This window comes from Macaca mulatta, chromosome 3, assembly GCF_049350105.2.
Source record: "Macaca mulatta isolate MMU2019108-1 chromosome 3, T2T-MMU8v2.0, whole genome shotgun sequence".
In the NCBI taxonomy this organism is placed as follows: Eukaryota; Metazoa; Chordata; class Mammalia; order Primates; family Cercopithecidae; genus Macaca; species Macaca mulatta.
In genome coordinates, this window is record NC_133408.1 from 134,407,727 (window position 1) to 134,430,059 (window position 22,333).

Sequence of the window (22,333 nt, forward strand, 5' to 3'; positions counted from 1 at the left end):
AATAAAAAGGGAGAATAGAAAGTGGAGAAAGTTTCAAGGAATATATAGTCATTAGTGTCAAACAGTATAGAGAATTTCAGTAAAACAAATACTAAACAGTGTTCATTGCATTTAGCAACTAGGAAGTCTTAATTGACAGTTTAATGGATGCTAGAGGTGTAAGATATATTTCTGTAAGTTGAGTACTATGTTGTTATGCCGATACCTATTTCTAACATGGATTTCCCTCCTTTAACTCTTGAAATGGTCCGCTAGAGTGGACCATGAGTTCTTTGGCACAGATTGTGGCTTATTCACTTTTATCACCCCTCCTCCTCCACCACTACTACCACAGACACTCAAAAGAATGTATAAGGGAAGTAATTCATTACTTTCAGGACTCATATTGAGAATGTGATCTTATTTGCTGGGTTTTTCAGTATCATGCAGCCTTGCATTTTTGATATGGCATCCCTCAAGCCTGTTTAATACTTTCTTTCAGAATGATAACAAATACTCTCTCTCCCACTAATAACTCATGTTCTTTCAAGGATCAGTACTTCAATAACAAATGAAACAAATGAAATGGTTAACTGAAACCAGGGGAATGCTTTATAAATTTATTTTCAGTCATCTCTTATATAAGGAGTCATGGGAAGTCTTGGGAAGACCGTGAGCTTTGCCTATAGCATCTGTGCTGGACATAATCTCTCAAAGTACATTTTCTAATATTGAGAAAGAATTTGACATCTTAATTCCTGTCTAGCAGCTGGTTTTTGACCTTCTGAAATTACTGCCAAGCTTGTAGAATGCTGTCTATTTCAGCATCAAAATCTTCAAACTATCATCCAACCAGAATAGAAATGATTGACTTATTTTACTCCTCATTATGTTTCTGTACAAGTGTTTACAACGGGCAGGACACCCAGAGAAACAGATTTATATGTATTATGTGATATTCAAGAAAAGAAAATTCTTAAGACTTGTCTGAAAGATGCTTCTAATTCATTTGTTTTACCCGATTTGCAGCAACAATTGTACATTGGTTCCCGAGATGGATTAGTTCAGCTCTCCTTGCACAGATGCGACACTTATGGGAAAGCTTGTGCAGACTGTTGTCTTGCCAGAGACCCCTACTGTGCCTGGGATGGAAATGCATGCTCTCGATATGCTCCTACTTCTAAAAGGTAAGAGGCACATTGAGTTAGTATAAAGCCTTCCTTTCTACAAGATGAATATCTCACATTAATGCCTTGTCTTATAGTTTAAGTTAAAGAGAAAATATATACCAAACATGGCCTATGGAAGGAATATTGAAATCAAAATGTTGTTTTATATTTTTACATAAAATTTAATTTTGAAGGAGGATAAAACAGACGCTCTGAAATTCTGAAATATGGAACGTCAAACAATTTTAATAAATTGTTTATTCACTATTTTGGCTTTTTTATAATTGTTCCTTCCCTATTTCTTATTTCTAAATATGCATATACTGATGCCTACTGTTTTGCAAATAATATATAAATATATATGATGGTACAAGCACAGATTGTATAAAACCCACAGTGTAGCCCAGTGACTTGGTATAATTTTAGTTTTACTCTAATAATTATAACTTGGTCAATTTCTGCCACTCATATAATTAAACAACGAACATTTTCCTTGCTGTTTGTAGTTCATTGCTTTATGTGTTCTTAGAAATAGTGCTATTTTGAGCCAACAATTCCAAGCTAGGAATTTGTTCTATATACACATGTGCAAAAGTACCACAAAGTTCTATGTTCAAGAATGTTTATTTCAGCATTATTTTTATAGCAAAATAACTGCAAACAATCTGAATGTCCATTGATATGCTTGCCGCTAGCTAAATATATTATATTAATTAGTTTAATGTCAATTATAGTAACATTATTTTCTAAAGTATTCAAAGTATATTTTCCTGTAGGTGAAATGTAAGCAAATGTATTTTTAGGTCTGTTTTCAAACTAACAGGCACATGCTAGTCTCATTACCACATGTACACTTTCTTCTTTTTGGAATTTTATGGATTTCTCTAATTCTGATTTCTAAGAAATTACGGATTGAATGTATAGTGCAATAACAAATATTACTTAAAATTAGAAAACATTTTATATTCCCTGAAATCCATGAATTAAATTGAAATGGGTACATATGATTATTAGAAATTACAAGTTAAAAGTCACCCACATTTTGTTATAGTTTTTGGCCAAGAACATACTCATTATAGTCTTTGGGGAATGCTTTCCTGGAAAGCTGAAAAACAAGAATGCTCATTAGTTGGTAATAAACCTCAGTGTGATGAATTGACCCTGTTCCTTAAGAAGCCAAGATTTAAAAACATTCTTGACCTTTTGTACCTTATACCATCATAATTTTTTCTTCTTGTATTTCCCAAGACTGTATCTCTGATCTTTCAGACATGCCACTGTGATGTTTTCCCTTACCTAACATAATGTCATGTGAGCCAAAAGATGTGTATAATGGATGAATCTTGTCATCTGTTGTCATCTGTTCAGCATTACCCTCAAGGAACACTCTAGATATCACAGAACGTTTATTGGTGCTTTTCTGGTCTCTGAAGTGACAAAATAAAATAGCCCAAGCAAATGAAAATATGCTGTAAGGGTGTAAGAACTTACTTAGATGTAGCAGGGTTTTTTTGTTTGTTTGTTTTTCTTTTTCTTTTTTATAAAATAGTTACTACTTTATTTTAAGGAAAATGTGTGATGTAATACAAAAGCCATTGTTTAATATTATTATTATCATAACTACCAGAAAAACAATTTGAGCTACTCATCAGCAGATAGAAATAACAGGTAGTCTTTTATACCATATTGAACTTATAATTCTATTTCAAGTTACAGTATTTAGTTTGTTGCTTAATTAAATCTATGCAATAATGAATCTTTCCATGACAAGGTGTTTTGTATTTGTGTATATGTTCCTATCCACTGACTGAACTCTTTTATACATTATTATTTCTCAATGACTGACTAAAAAGAGAGTTCCTAAAGAGAGTAACTGGCCGGGCGCAGTGGCTCATGCCTGTAATCTCAGCACTTTGGGAGGCCAAGGCGGGCAGATCACCTGAGGTTGGGAGTTCGAGACTAGCCTGACCAACATGGAGAAACCCTGGCTCTACTAAAAATACAAAATAATAATAATAATAATAATAATAGCAGGGCGTGGTGACACATGCCTGTAATCCTAGCTACTAGGGAGACTGAGGCAGGAGAATCGCTTGAACCTGGGAGGCGGAGGTTACGGTGAGCTGAGATCGCGCCATTGCACTCCAGCCTGGGCAACAAAAGCAAAACTCTGTCTCAAAAACAAACAAACAAACAAAAAACAACCAAAAAAAAACAAGAGTAGCTATCCTCATTTTAATTATATAAAACCAGGATTATATTTTTATTTAACCTTTTTTGTTGAATACTTTGTGAAAAATCAGAGAAAAAGAAGCATAGTTAAATAAAATTCATGTCATCTCATTGTCTGAACAGGATTTCTTCTATTAGGACCTCACTACCAGTAGTTTTTTAAATCAATGTTAGATTGATTGGAATATTGACTTGCATTTAAGTTGAGCTGTAAGACAAGCATAAAACTGCATCTGCTACTGTTGTTAGTGTTAGATGTAGCCTTTCTATATGATGGTAATCATGCTTGAGGTTCTAATCAGTGTAATCCCCTTTCCGTAGGAGAGCTAGACGCCAAGACGTAAAATATGGTGACCCGATCACCCAGTGCTGGGACATCGAAGACAGTAAGTACAGCTTCGATATGCTTTTTCTGTGATTTAAAATGCTAAGCCCATTCTTTTGTGTACTTTTATTATATGACTTAAACCATCTATTATCTGGGAATATCTCCATTTTGTGTAATGCACGTGTTCTGGAAGAGCAACAGGAAATTGTATAAATCAACCCCTGTCTACGTGCCTAATAGAATAATCCTTTGTTATATCATTATTTGTTTCATATGTCTTTTAAAATTCCTAAACTGTAGCCTTTGTTTCTTTTTACTACCATATCCATCCTTATAAAGTTTGAAAACTGCTATTAGAGATAAAACAGGATATAACAGAAAACATTTGGACATTTAGAGTAAACTCAAATAGACCTCCCAGAAGTCTGGTAAAAGTGTAGGTCTTATTTTGAAAGAAGTTTTTAGGTAGCCTATACTTTATTTATATTCACCTATCAAATCATATATTCACTTAATCAATAAATATTTATTAAGCGACTTTCATATGCATGTAATTGTCCTGGGTATACTATGTGACTAAGAAACTCCTTAGAGAGCTTATGAATCTTTGAGGAAATGTCATAAGGCACAATTAGTGATAGGGGAGTTTAGTGAAAGAGAGGCTGTATTGTTTAGAAAAATGAATCATAGAATAGAAGGTCTTGAAAGCCTGAAGGAGAAGGCCAGTGTGGGGGAGTAGAGAGGAGACCTGGTGAGTGATTCTGAAAACAGAGAAAAAAAAAATCGATAAAAGTATGTATTCCAGAGCTTCAGTTACTCTCCACTCTCAAGCTCTACCTTCAGATAGAAAATATGTGCACATACACACCAAACACACACACACACACACACACACAAAAAAAACTGGTAGAGGAAGTGCACATTCATCACAATGTTACTGACCACCCCACCAGAGATGTAAGTAACCCAGATTTCATAATCTATAACCGGTGGTCTGGTAGTGTTTTCTTGATTTAAAAGCAAAACAGTTATTTTTAACTTATAACTTAATTCTTCTGAAAAATAAGCCTTCATCCAGATTAGTATGTTTGGGTTCTTGTTCTAATGTGTAGGTGATTCATTGTGATGTCCATTGGTTTAGTTACCAATCATTACTGTGTAATACATATGCAATTCTCTACACATGCATATGAAATATATCAGGGATGATTATAGGTATTGAGGATATAGCAATGAACAACAAAGAAAACAACAACGGAATCTGTGCACTCACAATACTTATATTCAAGAGTATGTTAGGGGAGAGAGCAGACAATAAATACCAAAACAAGTAAAATAAATGCTATGTCAATGATAAATGTTATGAAGAAACTGACACAAAACATAGTTGCTGCCTAAGGCACTCACAATTTTTGTCTTCACTTTACCATATCCTATTCATGCTATAACCCACTGCACGCAGTCTTTTCTAATCATCATGATCATCACTCTATCCAATCCATTCTTGTGAAGGTCACCGGCAATTTCCTCCTTGCCAAATCCAATGACCAATTTTCAGTTCTCATTTTTACTTAAGCTGTGACTCCCTCCTTTTTGAAACACTTTCTCTTGACTTCCATGCATTTGTGTGCTGGAGCCAGTTCATGTGGCCTCATATAAGTTGGTTGCTTAAAATTTTGAAATTTTGTGAGCTGATTTTAAACCACTGAAAGCTTGAATCAGTCAGACATGTTGGGAGTATTTACACCAGCAAAATCAGCAAGCACTACAAATTAGTTTTTTGGTTGTTTTGTTGTGTTTTCAGAGAAATGATGTTCCAGCATACCTATGTGCCCTTGTACCGTATCCTTCTGGTTTACCTCTTACCTTGCAAACTGTGCCTTCTGAGTGTCCTTAACTTTCCTTTTTGTCCCACCTTTTAAATATTGGAGTGTCCCGAGCCACTTTCCCATTCTCTGTCTACTCACTCTCTAATACTGTCTATTTCAACACTGTCAGAGGCTATTTCCCTCCCAAATTCATAGTCCAATTCTGAACTCACCCTTACATGCCAGACACAGATACTTGTATGCCTACTAAAGAGCTCCACTTGAAGGCCTAATTAGCATCTTAAACTTATTCTGAGAAAGAATTCTTGTTATCTTCTTCAAGACCTATTTGTTCTGCAGACTTTCCTTTATTAACAAATTGCACACCATTCACCCAGCTACTTATGTCAAAAAGCAGCTAGGAGTCACTTTTATAATATTTTCTTTCCTTCCCATCCTATCACCAACCTCTCAATTAGTCCTTCTGGCCCATGGTCAAGCTTTCCTACTTCTCATCACACCCACAAATGCCAGCCTAACTAAGGCCATAGTAGTTCTTCAGTAGCTGCTTCACTGGTCTTTCTGCCTCCACACTTGTGCCACTTCTATCTGTACCCCACTTAGCTGTATACCCCACTTACTAGCCAGAGTCATCTTTTTAAAAACTTCAGTCAGAGCATGTCACTCCCTTACTCAACATTTTTCAATAGCTTCTTAGAACAATTGGTAAAAAAATGGAAAGCTTTCCTATGGCATGTAAGATTATTCTTGACCTGATCTCTAGTATATTCTCTGACCCTCCTTCACATCACTGTTGCTAGATTCACTTAGTAGCTTTCTCTTTTTCAAAAGCACCAATGAGTTGCTGCCTTATGTATGTTTGCATTCATTGTCCTCTGTACCTGAGGAACTCGTTTTTCAGATGTTTATTTAGCTCCATCTTTTTACATCAATTAATCCTATGGTTACATGTTAATTATTCAGAGAGACCTTTCCTGATCATCCCATTTAAAGTACTTTTTTTTTTTTTTGCCCGTGGTATTTTCTAATCTCCTTTATTGTTTTGTAGCAGATATTACTTCTTTATTCATTTACCTGATTACTTTGTCTATGTCACTAGAATGTAAGTTTCTAGAGGGCAGTGAAATTCATATTCATCCTGTCATATTATTCTAGCACTTAAAATGATGTTAGTGTGTTAGGCACACAATAGCAGTTGTGTAATAGACAAGTAAGTAGAGGGATATTCAGATGGATAGCATTTGAGCCATGCCTTCAGGAGAAAGTTAGATTTTATAAAGTAATGAAGAAACAATAATTAAAATCAGAAAGACCTCACATAGATTGGGTAAACTTTGTGAAAGTGTCTACATGATTCTATTAATTTTATGTTTACTTTATAGGTGCTAGGAGCTATTTCATATTGCTCAGAAAATTTTTTTTTTAATAAAAGTAATTGATACCTGTATAAAACATTGATTGGAATATGAGATGCTAGAGGTGGAGAATCAATTGTGGGAGTTAGAGTAGAGACTGTAAAGATATTTACAAATTAATTGACTTGTCTCTAATCCATCATAAATGTGTGCTGGATTTTATTAGGAAGTCAAGTCTTGAATAATGGGCAAAGATTTTTCTTTTCTTCTTTATTTTCTTTCTTTATTGCTTTTATTGTTAAAAGCTGCAAAACTGCATGGTTATCGATGACATAAAACCAGCAATACATACAGAAAAATAGTTCAACAACATTAAACAGATCAATCTTGCACTTCAATGATAAGCTATATATTTATTATAAAGAGGTATTCTAGGCATTTTACTATAAAAAATTTTTTTGACTGCAATCTGAAAGAAAAAAAAAATACTCCACTATTATCTTACATGTCATAAGAAGCTATTTTAACTATTTCAAACACTATTGTATATAACTTTTACACATTTAAAATTTAGGTCATGATAGAATAAAACAAGTTGAATATTCCTTATCTGAAATGCCTAGGATCAGAAGGTTTTTGGATTCCATATTTTATCAGATTTTGGAATATTTGCATATACATAATGAAATATCTTGGAATGGGATCCAAATCTGCACACAAAATTTATTTATATTTCATATACACCTGATACACATAGCCTTCAGGTAATTTTGTATAGTATTTTAAATAATATTGTGCATGAAACAAAGTGTGTGTGCATTGTATCATAAGAAAGTAAAGGTGTTATTTTCTTAGCCACCAATGCGGACAATCTGTGGTTGTATGGCATCACCACCATTCCTGACTCTGAATTTAGATGTTACCAATAAGCAATCATCATCTTATTCACACATAAACTGTATGTTGTGTCCTTGCCTTTTGACTGCAACCCATCAAGTAGAATTTTCCACTTGTGGTTCACGTCTGTGCTGAAAACGTTTTGGATTTTGGAGCATTTTGGATTTCAGATTTTTGAATTAAGGATGCAGAACCTTTGTGTATGATTGTGTGTGTGTGTGTGTGTGTGTGTGTGTGTATATGTGTATGTGTATATAATATGCATACATCTATATACATTTAAAAACTTTTAAAGTGGGAAACTTAGAATTCAGAAATGAAACAAACGTTGTTGGAAGTAACAATAAATTCATTTTCAGTGAAACTGATGTAGAGATGTCAGACATTATTTTTATTAATTTGAAAAAAGAGTTCAGATAATGAGCTCGCTATCACTTTTCCAGTTGATTTCACCAATTTATCTTTTACTAAATTGACCAATTCTTTGGTCAAGTCAGTCTAATGGCATTTCTCCTGAGCCCTTGCCCCATATCCCAAAAATTAACCTGCATCCTCCCCTACTTTGTTGACAAAATCCTTTTCTCAGGAAAATTGTATCCGTTATTATAAGATGGTGCATATCTTTCTTTTCCATAAGTGGCACCAGTGATCTTTTTGTGCATTAGGAATTTATTAACTGTGAAAATCACAGCTATAATCTGTTGAATTGGTGGAGATAGTTGATTGACTACAGGTTTTAAATGGAATCCACACATTTTGAAGGTTAGATGAGGTTAATTCATAATGGTGTCAGCATGCTTGACTTAATCCTTGCTGGTAAAACACAAGTAAGTTCAAAATAAGTTTCTTGAAAAGAAGCCTAACTAACATATGTGCATTTATGCCATTGCTGATCATTTGTATGCTTAGGTTTAGGATTCACTTGGTCTTTTAAACCTTACTCTAGGTGATGTTCTATAGTGCTAAGTAAGCCAATCTGTAAAATTGAGATATCTGAATATATGATGAGATAGTGCATATTTGGGCTAAGCTGAGCAGCTGTCATTTTTTGTTTGATCAAATTTGAGCTAGAGCTCTTAGATCACACAAGGGACACAGCCTTTGGCTACTCTAGATGGAATGTATTTCAGATGGTGCATTGATTTACGAGAATAAGGTGTCTGAGACACTGTTCTTTTAAGCATCCCAGTAACTATCTCATAGCAAATGTATATTGGGCTAAAATATCCCTCTGTATAAAAAAGCATAAAAATGATAGATTAATACAGATAAGGCCCAGATATTGAGTATTAGTGCATCTGGCTCATGATCATCATCATAGAATTTTGTCAAGCGTAGATCACTATAACTTACTTTTCTGATATCAAAATTTTATGTTATCTGATCAGCTCTGTGGACCAATTCATGATAGAAATTGCCTTTAAATTAAAGCAAACTGCTCCGGAACTATCTACAAAATTGTTTATATTTTATATTAACAAAAAAGTATTAAAGCACTAAAAGATGCAAAAGATTTATTCAGCTCAAAGAAAAAAATCTCAATATATAGAGTTAGATATTATGAACATTATTTTTTTAAATCAAGTGCAAATAGCTAATATATTGATGAAAGAATAAAAATTACAATACAGGGATAAAATTTTAAAAATCCATCTATTGTGTAATATTTGTCTCAGGTAACAATATTATAACATGAATTTCCTTTCTCTTTAATAATGTATATGATTCTTTCCCTATGGCATCTGTTCTGAATCAGTCTGTTTTCCCATTGCTTTTAAAATCAGGTCAAGGTTAATCTCTTATTCCATGTTTGCTTTCCAGGCATTAGTCATGAAACTGCTGATGAAAAGGTGATTTTTGGCATTGAATTTAACTCAACCTTTCTGGAATGTATACCTAAATCCCAACAAGCAACTATTAAATGGTATATCCAGAGGTCAGGGGATGAGCATCGAGAGGAGGTAAGCTGTTGTCATCAAAGAATACTCACTTTGAGGGAAATAGTGTACGATTGAGAGATGTTCAACTTTTAGTGCTGTATGCTACTTTTATCATTATTTGATTAAAAAAAAAAAAGGTTTTGCTTACTAACACCAAAAGTAACAATAGCTTTTAGATAAGAATAGGCCAACTTCACACAAATGTTTTCATAAAATATATTTAAAAGTAGACTGAATTTTTTAAAGACTTTTACATTTTTTTTCCAAATTGCATATTTCATAGATTGCCTATATTTAGGAACAAATCCCTAATAACAAGAACACCATATTTTTCTTCCCACAGTAGCACAGTGACTACATTTTAGTTCGCATTGTGTTTAATTTAGATCATTAAATGAAGCATGTTGAGGTTGTATCAAAACAGAAATATCTGGTCGGGTGCGGTGGCTCATGCCTATAATCCCAGAACTTTTGGAGGCTGAGGCGGGCAGATCATGAGATTAGGAGATCGAGACCATCCTGGCTAATTCGGTGAAACCCTGTCTCTACTTAGAATACAAAAAAATTAGCCAGGCGTGGTGGTGGGCGCCTGTAGTCCCAACTACTGGGGAGGCTGAGGCAGGAGAATGGCATGAACCCACGAGGTGGAGCTTGCAGTGAGCCAAGATCGTGCCACTGTACTCCAGCCTGGGCAACAGAGCAAGACTCCATCTAAAAACAAACAAACAAACAAAACAGAAATATCTATGTTTATCAAATTATATGAGCAAATTAGATAAGTATCCAGACATGTTAAACTAAGGACACTGTAATTAATAATGGAAAAAACACAGGATTCAGAATTACATATCTTGAGTTGAAACATGGTCCTTAAACCTTTGGTAATGTTCCTGAGCCCCCAATTTTCTAAGTGAACAAAATAAATTCAAAAGTTACTATAATATTAAGTGAAAAAATGCATATGAGAATGTAGAATTTCAATAAAGAGGCTCTCACAACCGTAAAATATGCATGTAAAATTACAGATACCCTATTAATGAGGGTATTTTACATGTGCATCAGGAAACAGTACTAATCATGTGTTTAGAAAATACTAGTTCTACCTTTGGCTTGACTCCTGAGAATTCATGAGCAGATCGTAACTTCTCTAGCACTTAGTTTCTCTCTTATATAAGTAGATCAAATTTCCCTAAAATATCAGCCTTATTGACAAGTCTATAAACATTTAAAATAGTACATGTAATTAAGTCAAATATTAGTACAGAACAGTGGATCTCAACCTCTGGTAATTTTGTTTCCAGAGTACCAACATTGGGCTATGTCTGGAGACATTTTTGAACATCACAGCTGGGTGGGTGGGTGGCCAAGTGGGTGCCCCTGGTGTGTACTGGGTAGAGGTCAGAGATGATACCAAAAATTCTACAATGCACAGTTCCTCACAATAAAAATCTATGTCACTCCAAATGTCAAAGATGCTGAGGTTAAGAAAACTTCAGGTAAAAAAAAATCAAATTTTATCATAAGAAATTGATTTAAAGATATAGTTATACTGTTACATGAAGAGTTTAACATCATTCTCTTCATCTAACAGCTACAAGAATAACTTTTTCTAAGTGTTAACTCTTTACATACTTAATATATAAATAAAAGAATAACTTCATGTTTTGTTAAGTCAAATTTCACCAATAAAACTAGATACATCATCATTCCTGACTTCTATAAGTCCTAAGACTATGGCAGATTCATATTTACACTGCATATTTATTTTAAGGGTTCAATTTTTTACCTTTATATTGAAATATTATTTGATACAGAAATGATTATTTAATTTCAAAATACAAGGCATTTACTAGAAATGTTGAAAGAATGATACTGAAATTTTTTAACTTGCAGATTTTTTTATTATGTTGCAATGTTTTAATCTTAAGTGTCACAAACCAATATTTTGAATTTCATAGCAAATAAAGTTTGATAATTGCTTTTCAGTTAAATATAATTCTTTAATAAATGGATTTTTCTTCATGGGAAATTTAATCTGATTTTTAAAATTATGTGGTCCTCTGCTTGAGTTCATCTCTCAGCTCTAGATACTTACATTTGCCTGTGGTTGTTTGCATTCACATCTTGCATTTTCTTGAAAATTCTGTGCATTACTTTAATTTACCTTTTAAAAGTATATTATATATTCATAATGGTACCATGCTCCATGAATTTCAATGGAGCAGAAATATTTATTGAATTTTACTTAAAAGTATCTTCACTGTAATATTTCAACTGGTATTTTCATTTATCTTTGTAAATAGAGAGTTTCACATTATCCAGGATATGCAATACTGCTTCCTGAGCTGAGGAAAAGGGCAATATCCAGATTATACTTGAAGCATTTTTCCCAGCAGGATGCCTTCTGCTTCTTACCCATAAGGTCACAGTTTGGAATCTTTCCTCCACTCCAAAACAGCCTGCAGGAGGGACCGTGATCTCCTGTGGCACAGAGGCTGTCACCAGGTTATTCTCTGCCAGGAGGAGAACATTTCCTTACTGAGCTGTTTCACAGCTGGGTGCTGTACGGGAGGTCATGAGTCAGTTATCTGCTGACTTTCTTATAAAACCGTTCTTAAAATTGATGATGTTTATGCTGTAACTAGCGAGTCAATTGGCAGTCCCCAAGCTTCTGTTGAACTTTTGGGATCTGAATAAGTAAACGAGGCCGTACTATATTTTCTCTGTTTATGTTAATAATATTTTTAAAACATCTTCAAATATTTGCATTATTCCACTTGTCGATCTTATTTGAGTTTTATTCTAAAAGCAATATAAATGATTTTAAAATTATTGTAACACATAAAATAAGTATGAGGCCACTAAGTGTAGATAAGCATAAATAATATTTTGATGTCTATTCCAGCTTTTTTTCCCACTCACCATTGCACTGTGAGCATTTTCCATTATCATTTAATGTCAATACCATGCTTTTTCTGTCTCCCACACATCCCACCCTGATGCCGTAGTTATCCATAGGTATTCCAGGTGTTCTCTCACTAGATCATGTTCCTGCTTGAAATAATAATAATGAACTTTGTTATATCTGAGTCTTTCTCTGCTTTTCTAACTATTTTCTTAGGAAAAAATCTTAGAAGTAAAATAAGTTAAAGACATTTGTTATCTTTGTGGATTTTGATAAACAACACCATATTGCCAATTTCACATAAAAATCACTGTATTAGTGTCTGTTATAAATCCCTGAGGCAAAATTATGGTTCACAATTTAAGAAAATCTTTACCAGTTTAATATGAAAACTGTATTGCCTTAATAGCTACTTCTTTGCATATTAGTGGATGCGAACTGACCTTCTTATGTGTCTTGGTTCTTGGCTTCAGTTGTATTTGGCGAATTGTCTTGCCTGTCATTGCTTACTTTATATGGGCATATTTGTTTAATAACAATTGTAATAAGTCCTTTGTATATTACATATATTAATAATTTAATGTTATACATTTATACATTTAATTTTTATTTTACATTTCTTTTGTTTCTGACAATTTCTGACTTTCCTACACATTTCGTTTTATACAGGCAAATCTGTTGATTTATGGCTCTGTGATATTTCACCTGTTATGCTTAAAGACTCCTTCCCCCTGGCCGGGCGTGGTGGCTCAAGCCTGTAATCCCAGTGCTTTGGGAGGCCGAGACGGGCGGATCACGAGGTCAGGAGATTGAGACCATCCTGGCTAACACGGTGAAACCCCGTCTCTACTAAAAAATACAAAAAACTAGCCGGGCGAGGCGGCGGGCGCCTGTAGTCCCAGCTACTCGGGAGGCTGAGGCAGGAGAATGGCGTAAAACCCGGGAGGCGGAGCTTGCAGTGAGCTGAGATCCGGCCACTGCGCTCCAGCCTGGGCGACAGAGCGAGACTCCGTCTCAAAAAAAAAAAAAAAAAAAAAAAAAAAAAGACTCCTTCCCCAATCAGACAGCAATTATATATTTTTTCCAGTTATTTTATGAGTTTTTACATTTATATTTTACACATTATATTTACATGTACCCAAAGATTGTAAATTAATCTAGTAGTTATTTATGTATGTATATATTTGATTTTTCTTTTTAATAATGAGCTCATTGCTCTAGCATCGGTTTAGCAAGTTTTCCTTTTTCTAATGTTTGCTTAAAAATATGAATTATTGGTTTCGTGGTATATTAATAGATGGATCATATACAGTGTCATGTAAGTAAACTCTGATAATTTAAAAACATGTATACAAATGATTCTATTCCAGTTCCTTTTCCTTTCTTCCAAATTAAATAATAAAAGTTTTCAGTGTATTTTTTAAATACAGAAAAATTTTTGCCACAGTTTTGCAGACATTTATTCTCTCACACAAGCAGCTTTCTTTATTTTTTAATCCTAATTTCCCACTAGTAATATTTTCTGTTAGAGAAAGGGGATATTTTTGAAGCCCTGACCTCTTCCAAGGCATGTGCAGTGCTTTTACTATGGAAGAACTCACAGGTGAATTATCTGTAAAAGAACTACCATTAGACTGCTATTATAAGAGATAAAGTCCCTGACCTTTACCTGCTGCTTAATACTTAAATGTCCTTTGTCCCTTCCATGTTACTCTTCTCATGTTAAATGAATTGCCCTTCACTGGAGATCTACATTTAATAACGCCAGATATATTATCCTTGTTCACATTAGGCAAATGGATAGTCGACCCCAGCTCAAACGTGGTTTTAATTTGTAAAGTTGAGCAGTTTTTACTTATCACTTCTAGAGTGGAGAAAATTCCAAGAGTTTAAATCAATGACCAGAGATTACATTATCTCTTTGTTGAGGAGCTGAATTTTCTAAATTGACTGTGCTGACATTTCACTGTTGAGATACAGTCTGCATAATGCATCCTATTTCAGCAAAGAATGAAAGCATTACAGAGAAAGAGAATGTAAAGGCAAATGTTAATCAACTACTTAGTTTCTGGGTCACAGATTTTTATCTCTAGATTGTAAACATTCTCTGTAAATATATCTATTCAAAATGTCTTTTATTAGAGCTGCCAGTTTACTAAAAACATATTATTGAAATTTTAGCAAGAAAAAAATTGTTAAATGATCTAATTGACATTAGTTAGATGTAGAAAGCTGAAAATTTATTAAATCAAGTATGATATCTGTAGGTCAAAAACCAGAGAACAAATCCAGCACTCCACAGAAGAAAAGAAAGTTGAAAGATCATGACCGCATAATGGAATGCCAGGTGTTTATGGAATCCTGAGTCCTGTGGGGACAGAATTAGAGGGAAAAAGATGGAAGGGGACCAGACCTCAAAGTACAACAACATAAACAGGATACAAAAGATAATAGCAAAAGCAATGATGAAGCGTTGCACAATATGTGTGAGATCAAGTCATAATTTCTTCCTGTCAGAAGATTAAAGAGAACAATCAAAAGTCCTGGTCAGAGCTGTGACAATCTCTAAAAGCCACATTAAATGTAATTTAAACAGTAGCAAGAGTACCAGTTATGTAAAGGAAATCTAGAGATGAACTAGAACTGAAGATATCCACTTTGATTGTCATGCTAATAACCTCAGGCCATTTTCTATTAAAAGAATTACAGTAATAAAGACTTCAAAATATTACCTCTCAAGCAGCATGGCAGTAGTATGTAATGTTGCTAATAATACTTCACATTTTAACCTTCAAAGAGCTTCGCTTTTAATCCCCCAAATACACCATATGCTGCACCACAACTTGATAGATGGGAGACCAATGGGGGAAGATAAATGAGTCATCATAGGAAACAGAGTAGAGACCAGAAGGTTCGGCTATGAAGCTAGTATTTTGAGACCTAAAATGTATTAAATTAAAAAAATATATATACAGTGAAATCATCTAAGGGGAAAAAAATAATTATACATAGTGTATTAAATTTGACATTGTCATTTCTGTTTAAGATTGGCCATTTAGAACTCTCCTAATTCAAATCACATTTATTTTAGGCATGAGACTCCTATGGTTTCTGAGAATGTAAATTAATTCAAAGTTAGTTTGTATTACAATAGCATTTCTAAATGTCTGGGCTTTTAGAATAAATCCATAAGAAAAAGAATACCACATCCAGCTTACCAAATGGGCAACATAAGAGAAACAAACACACAAAGCTCTGATGGTGTGGATTCAGTGCAGAGCGAAGGCAGGCCTGGAGACCATTCAGCCTCATTAACCAGGGATCTGAGCTGTGACCTGCCTTTGGCCTCAAATGGTTCCCCGCCAGCTGCACTTCTCTGGCACAGAGGGTGGCTTGCCATATACTTGTTAGTTAACTGGGCTGGTAGCCAGAGATGTTTCTTTTCCTTTTCTCATATTTCTAGAATTGGGGAGATTTTTTCCTACATATTTTTCACATAAAGATGCAGAGTACAATCCACCCACTGTGAATAAATTTAATTTAACCATCTTTATGCCTCCTTGATTTCCATCATCTAAAAGTCTACAATACAGGGGCAGATGTGTAAACTGGGAAATCTTCCAGACTTCTTTGTAGCTGCTGTTGTTGTTTTTGTTATTCCACTTAATGCTGAGCCACTCAACAATACTCCACATTAAGCAGGGCTCTTTTGTGGTTAAACATGCCTCTAGTTTGACTGAAGATAGGTTCATTATTCACACCATATCATGGGCCAGGCAAGCTTAATGTTAGAATTGTCTTTTAGTAATATTGCTTCAAAGGCTGGAGAGCATCACATTTCAGTTGAAGTTCTTTGTGTTCATTGTGCTTTCTCACACTTGAAATCACATTACCATGTAATAGTATACGAAGGCATGGCAAATATTTCCACAAATGACAGTTGAAAGTATCACGTATACATACAGTATGAAAATTCAATCCACAATAAAGAGGGAAATTCAGCTTTCAATGTTGCTAACCTTCTGACTAGAGTCCTACTCAATTACAGCTCTAACTTCCAAAAGACTATACCCATACCTTTGAGTTTGACTTTAAAGACGTCATCATTTACAGCTTTCATATGCTACTCACATAGCTTATTTGGTGATATCTGGAAAATAGTAAATTCCACTTGGAATTATTGTTCTATTCTACATTATAGGTAGTAGCATGGACTGAAGCTCATTCTCTATACAATGATTATAAATGTTGTATTCTTGCTCCACATTTCAGGTGCTAATTTATGATCTTGGTATAGTAATTTGTATATGAAATCTCTGTAAAGAAGGTCACTTGATGGTTTCCAGTTTTTCATTCCTATCTGTAAATTGGGAGAAAAAAATAACTGTATTCCAAAGGCTGTTAGACTTACTAAGATACAAATGTGAAAAATTAAGGATAGAGTTTGGGGGCGATTACTTTAGTTGAATTTTTTTACCCTTTTAAACTATGGCTGACAATATTATGCTTGATGACAGAGACAAAGAGACAGTGAATATGTCTTTTAGGTTCATCTAAGTAAAACTATGTAGCCTGGTTTCATTTGCTCTTAGGTCTCTCTGTTTTTAATTTATTACCTATATTTTTCCAATTCTGCAGTTGAAGCCTGATGAAAGAATCATCAAAACGGAATATGGGCTACTGATTCGAAGTTTGCAGAAGAAGGATTCTGGGATATATTACTGCAAAGCACAGGAGCACACTTTCATCCACACCATAGTGAAGCTGACTTTGAATGTCATTGAGAATGAACAGATGGAAAATACCCAGAGGGCAGAGCATGAGGAGGGGCAGGTCAAGGATCTATTGGCTGAGTCACGGTTGAGATACAAAGACTACATCCAAATCCTTAGCAGCCCAAACTTCAGCCTTGACCAGTACTGCGAACAGATGTGGCACAGGGAGAAGCGGAGACAGCGAAACAAGGGGGGCCCAAAGTGGAAGCACATGCAGGAAATGAAGAAGAAAAGAAATAGAAGACATCACAGAGACCTGGATGAGCTCCCTAGAGCTGTGGCCACGTAGTTTTCTACTTAATTTAAAGAAAAGAATTATTTACCTACAAAAACACTGTCTTCTGTTTTGTATATCCCTTATAATAATTCATAAATGCTTCCCATGGAGTTTTGCTAAGGCACAAGACAATAATCTGATTAAGACAATATGTGGCGAATATAAGAAAGGGCAAAAAAATCATTTGAACCAGTTTTCCAAGAACAAATCTTGTACCAGCAAAGTATAAGAATTATCCTAAAAATAGGGGCTTTACATTTGTAAATGTTCCATGTTTTGAGTTTTGAAATTTATTGTCATGTAAATAATTGAGCTAAGTAAGCACCAAAGTTGATAGTATATAAGGTGCTTTATTCCCTCAAATGTCCATTAAGCATGGAATTTACCATGCAGTTGTGCTACGTTCTTATGAACAGATATATCATTCCTATTGAGAACCAGCTACCTTGTGGTAGAGAATTAGAGGTCAGACACAAATTAAGACTACTTCCATTATCAACAGGAACTTTCCCAGGGAGCCATTCGCTCCTGGAGAATGGTATAGGAATTTGGAGAGGTGCATTATTTCTTTGTGGCCACAGGGGTTAAATTTAGTGTACTACAACATTGATTTACTGAAGGGCATTAATGTTTCCCCCAGGATTTCTATTGACTAGTCAGGAGTAACAGGTTCACAGAGACAAGTTGGTGCTTAGTTATGTGTTTTTAGAATATATGCTAAGCTCTACAGGGACAGAATGCCTAATAAATATTTTAATAAGATATGGGAAAATATTTTAATAAAACAAGGAAAACATAATGATGTAAAATGCATCCTGATGGAAAGGCATGCAGATGGGATTTGTTAGAAGACAGAAGGAAAGACAGCCATAAATTCTGTCTTTGGGGAAAACTCATATCCCCATGAAAAGGAAGAACAATCACAAATAAAGTGAGAGTAATGTAATGGAGCTCTTTTCACTAGAGTATAAGTAGCTGCCAATTTGTAATTCATCTGTTAAAAAAAATCTAGATTATAACAAACTGCTAGCAAAAGTCTGAGGAAAAAATAAATTTTTCTGAAGAATCATAGGAAGGGTAGACATATTTTATTTATAACCAATGATATTTCAACATATATTTTCTCTCAAAAATATTTATCATTCTCTGTATATTATTTCTTTTTACTGCCTTTTTTCTTTCCTGTATATTGGATTTTGTGATTATGTTTCAGTGAATAGGAGAAAACAATATATAACACAAAGAGAATTAAGAAAATGACATTGCTGGGGAGTGGGGATATATATTTGTTGAATAGCAGAACAAGTGTAAAATTTTGACAACGGAAAGGGTTAAATTAACTCTTTGACATCATTTCTTCACGCAACTTTTTCGCATTGCTGAGTTAATCTGTTGTAATGGTAGTATTATTGTTTTAGTAATTTAACAATAAATAAGCCTGCCACGTGTAAAAAGAACCAAACTCACAATATTAACATAAACATCTTTCATATTTTGTTAGTACTTTCAAATGTTTTCAATTTGACTTTCCCTCTGACTATGTATGATGTGTTTCCTGTCTGTTTAAGCAGAACTCACCTTTCCTTCCTGTAACACAGAACCCTTACCCTTCCTCGGTTTTGCCTTTTCACGCCCTTTATAGTGTGAAATGAAAAATTAGTCACTTCCTCACATGGAAGGCAGCTTTTCAGAAAACTAAATAACAGACATTGCTCGTTTCTCATGCATTCTACATATCTTGAAAGAAAAGTCTGTGAGAAACCCATGTGATTAGAGGGCAACTTAATGCAAAATCTGTGGCTTTATGTTGAGAGCATTATCTCTCTGTTATATTTATTTTATTTGCATTGGTTACCTATCTCAAAGTAGTCAAACTGGTCAAACTGATATATGAGATTGAGTATTCCCTTTTGATATTATACTGATGAATATTTGTAGGTGTTTCACTGTAAGGAAACCTAAGGAATAATGTTAATAAAAGTGAACCAGAACAAATCACTCATTTAAAAAGTAATTCAGAAGAACTGTGTGGCATGACCAGACTTCTAATTGAATAGCATAACAACAGTGTTTGTAATTATAGATTTGCTTGGACAAAATGTTCCAAGAACTCATAGTGAGCTCAAAGCAATTAAGTGGGAATATTTTTAATTAAAAAAAAAATTCAAAATATTTGTGGGTCCGAGAGTAAATATGAATGACTTTGGAAAAATTACATGAAGCTCAAATGTTAGGATTGACTTATGAAAATAAATTTTATTTCTATCCAAATTTGAATGTCCAAACCATTTTTTAATTACTTCTTTCTAATCCTAGTTATTCAAACAAAATTTTGGAAACTTATTTTATGACCACCTCTAATATTCTGGCTGCTTTGGATACAATACTCTTAATTTATGATAATTAGTTAAAATATATTAAAAATATTATAGGTAAAATAAAATTTCACACAAAAAACAACATAGAGGACAAATATTTATGTGTATTTTTAAAGATAAAGAATATCTAAACTGTGTTTTTTTCTTAGCTTTTTAGTTGTGTAGAACATTTAGAGAGAATATGAATATATTAAATCCACAAACACACTATATACTTCCTTACCACTGACTATGTCATCAAATTTGCCTTAAAATAATGAAAAAGAAAAGTATAATTAATGGTTTCAAATATTCTAAGAAATTGATTCTCTATGGAGGGGATCTTAAAATGCCTGTTTACTCATGTTTTTGAATTTTTCTTGTCTCTAATACTTTTGTCTTTGACTGCCTTGTGTGTTCTTTTCTGAATTTTCTGAATTTCATTTCAGCAATCTATGCTGCTAAATAGAATCCTGCATGTCTGCATTCATTTACATTCAATTTATTGTAAATTTGAAGATTTTATTTAGAAATGAATAGTCTAATTAATTTATGTAGAGTCCTTTTTTCCAAAGAGCTCAAAACACTACATCCAAATTATTGAATAAACACTTTCAGAAACCAACCAAATTACTCAAGAAATGGAAAAGTAGTCATAGAGAAACTTAGTAATTTGCAAAAGGCACAACAGTAGTTGAAGAATTAAAATTCTTAAAGTCTCATCATTCTGTTGGCTAAAATAATGCTCTTTACAATATGCTGGCTACAAAATGATCTTACTCTTGAATTTTGCTTTTGGTTCATATTTTGGTTCTTCATATTCTAGTATGTTTTGTTCCTGCTGAATTTTACAGCCTCAGCTAAACAATAAGTTATCAGTAGTCACTTTTTACTTTTCATTATCAAAATTAAATTTCCAAGAACAGCTTGATATCATTCAACTGTCCACAAAATAATAAAAAGGACATTCATTAAATACTGATTTTCTTAATCTTAAATGTTATATTTCATATTTATTTATATAATGCAAGTGGAAATCAAAACTGAAATAGCCTCCCTTTAGAATGTCACATTTTTCTTCAAAAACATGTTGGAATTGGTTAGCCTTATTGGGAATGGATAATTTAGAAACAAACCAAAAAAAAGAGAAAAAAAGATATTTGAAGTGTTTTTATAGGAGATGTATTTTTATCATCGTAAATGATCACAATTTTAAATAATTCATCTTACAAGTGAGGTAAAGCAAATACAATCTAAGATTCCCAGATTCCATACATTAGGAGTGCAAAGACAGGATCGTACACATGACTTATACCTCTCATTTAAATATTTTGTAGTATAAAGTATTTATGGGAAGTGTTTGAGATAGATGGTTTTTGGAAAGGGGCAAAATCTGTCAGATGCCATAGTTAATCATGTAATTTAATTCTAGTATTGTGAGTGGTTAGCAATCAATTTTGAATTTATAATTTTGCTATTTTAAAAGAAATGTAGTCTTGTAGATGAAATAATTAAAAATTGTTAAATGTATATTTTGGTTGTATTATAATAAAACATAAACATTAGTGTTCTATGACTATGAAAACCACTGGTTTGTGTGCAAATTTTGTTTTTAAACCCCAAATATGGTAATTTTTTTTATATAAAATGGGACTAAAGAAAATATAAGATGCAGTATTTTCAGAAATGTTCAGTAGATGTGTTTTACACTGTAAGTACGCAGTAATTTCATTTATGAAAGAAAAGAATGTGTCCCACCCAATTTGACACAATTATATTGCTAAGCTTTATTGTGATTTAATTTAGGTTTTAGTGGATTGAGATAAATGTTATTACCACAAATAACTACTTATTTTAAATTTCCCAATTGCCATCTGATCATTTGAAAATACTTATCTATATGTTTAGCTGTATTGGAGTATAATTTATTAAAGAGTAAGGTGTGGATTGTCTTTAATTTTGCTTTATAAAAACATTTTTAAAATTTATTTTACAGACATATTTCTTGCCAATTTGGGACACACATGAAGAACATTTAATATTTGCAAATAAATAATATAATGTTCTACAAATATGGTACTCAAATAATATAGAGAGATACTGTGTTGAGAAATGTCAAGTTTTCTGACTTTACTGATAAGCTTGTAATGTAAGATTACACTAATAGTCTTTAAAAGAACAAATAATTTTCACACAAAACACTTAAAAATTATTACTTCATTTGGGCTACTAAAAGAATACAATAAACTGGGTGGCTCATAAACCACAGAAATGTATTTCTCACAGTTCT

At 33.4% G+C, this 22,333-nt stretch overlaps 1 protein-coding gene across 1 annotated transcript in view; it reads left to right on the plus strand.

The window, feature by feature from the left end:
- SEMA3D (semaphorin 3D) overlaps positions 1-19,957 on the plus strand; it is a 193,242-nt gene extending 173,285 nt beyond the window's left edge. The window contains exons 16-19 of the mRNA XM_028846124.2: positions 1,009-1,166; positions 3,702-3,766; positions 9,611-9,750; positions 17,273-19,957. Of these exons, the coding sequence (XP_028701957.1) occupies positions 1,009-1,166; positions 3,702-3,766; positions 9,611-9,750; positions 17,273-17,698 (789 nt within the window). The 3' untranslated portion in view covers positions 17,699-19,957. The remainder of the gene's footprint in view (positions 1-1,008; positions 1,167-3,701; positions 3,767-9,610; positions 9,751-17,272) is intronic.
- Positions 19,958-22,333: the final 2,376 nt, after the last annotated feature.